Source organism: Sesamum indicum, linkage group LG3 (assembly GCF_000512975.1).
Source record: "Sesamum indicum cultivar Zhongzhi No. 13 linkage group LG3, S_indicum_v1.0, whole genome shotgun sequence".
In the NCBI taxonomy this organism is placed as follows: domain Eukaryota; kingdom Viridiplantae; phylum Streptophyta; class Magnoliopsida; order Lamiales; family Pedaliaceae; genus Sesamum; species Sesamum indicum.
The window spans coordinates 8,861,669-8,863,344 of record NC_026147.1 but is presented as its reverse complement, the minus strand read 5'-3'; the positions used below and the strand labels follow the sequence as shown (position 1 = coordinate 8,863,344).

The following is a 1,676-nucleotide window of genomic DNA, read 5'->3' as shown; positions in this document are numbered from 1 at the left end:
TCTTGCAATATTGCTGACCGAAATATTAGAGCAAGTTAGAAAAGAGGAAGTTCACTGTTAAACATTAAGCAATGAAATTAAAAAGGTAGTTATGATGAGAGTCATAACTATGGCGTTAATTTTATTTTCCCCCCAAATCATAATATAATGTGGACATCTTTTTAACTGCTTTTCATTATTCATTTATAGAAATACATGCAAGAACCATTTAAGCTAATGCCACTAGCACCAAAATGGTTTTTACAAAGTTGCAATATGAAACAAGAGGCAGATCCTGATCATCCACCTTTTCATAGAAAGACTAGAAACGTTTATCCATAATAAGTAAAACAATTTAACTGTATTTTCTGTTTGCCCATTGAAGACCATGTTGAAATGTGGTAAGAAAGCCTATTAAATAATAAACCGTTGTTTCTTTCTCTTTCCAAACTTTGATTAGTTCACATCATTTTAGAAACCTTGAAACTCTCTTCAAAGTTATTTTAGAAATTTTAAAGTATATAATTGGTTAAAATTATTTAAGTTAAAGTAAAAGAAGAAAACATTGTGAGCACGTTACCTTGTCCCCCCCCCCCCCCCCCCCCCTCCTCCCCCACATTTTCTTGATTTTTTTATTCCCGAATTTTCTTTTAATTTTCTATAGTTTGTCAAGTTGCAAAGAGAGACGACAAATCAGCATTTGCAAGCCCGACCCCACACAACCACTCACTCCACCATATAATCGCGTGGTAACCTAAAACACACACACAACACATAGAGCATTAGTATAGAGAGAAAAATGAGTAAGAGAACACCACAGCCGGCGGCGGACAAGAGTTACGTTAATTGGAAAACACTAATTCCTGTCCTATATGATTGGTTTGCCAATCACAACCTTGTGTGGCCTACTCTTTCTTGCCGGTCTGTTTTCTGAATGCTCCCGGCGTTGGTTGTGATTTTGTGCTTAAGTTTTTCTAAGGATGTGATTGTTGATTGTGTTTTATGCTTTGTTTTCTTTGGTGTTATTGTGGAAAGATAGATCTTTTGATTTATCAACGCTTGATCCTGGATTTGATTTGATAATTTTAATTGCTTCCATTACTACTTATAAACTTGATTCATTTGTATAGCTATATGCTTTGGTCTCTCGGAGTTCTTGTGGATGATTAATTTCTTACATTTGTTGTTGATGTTATCTATTGAGGTGTTATTGAGAACTGTGGAAAACTATATTTAAATTTTGAGTTATAAGTGCGTGCTGTGTTGGATTTTTACATTTGATATGTTGTTACATTTGTTATTGACTGTGTGCGACTCTTTTCTGGTGTTATTGGAAATTCTGGAAATTTATTGAGAATCTTTTTCTTGTCAATGCATCATAAGTTAGATTTGTTTTGTATTATTCATCATTGGTTGTTTTTTGCGATTGTGAAGGATATCAAGAGATTCGTGCAAGGTATACGCTTTATTGGAAATTTTATTTATCAGGTCTCATAAGTTGGACTTTGGTTGACATTATTGGCTATAATTTAGCAGTTCTGCAGGATAGTAAAGAAGATTAGATGTAACACTCTTAACAAGCTTTGGAGAAGAGCAGGGGAAAAGAAAAGGGTTTCAACTTTTGCTGAGTTTCTTAAGTAGGCACATGTATAGGGGTCTCTCGTTTCTTTATTGGGTGGATTTCTTCTGATTCTTTG

At 34.4% G+C, this 1,676-nt stretch overlaps 1 protein-coding gene across 2 annotated transcripts in view; it reads left to right on the top strand.

The window, feature by feature from the left end:
• LOC105157749 (WD-40 repeat-containing protein MSI4-like) overlaps window positions 1–1,676 on the top strand; it is a 17,802-nt gene that overhangs the window by 1,195 nt on the left and 14,931 nt on the right. The window contains exon 2 of one of the 2 annotated variants that reach the window (XM_020692333.1): window positions 1,414–1,435. In XM_020692333.1, the coding sequence (XP_020547992.1) occupies window positions 1,414–1,435 (22 nt within the window). Of the gene's footprint in view, window positions 1–683; window positions 901–1,413; window positions 1,436–1,676 lie in introns of those variants that run through there. The other variant, XM_011074211.2, reaches the window with a different exon arrangement.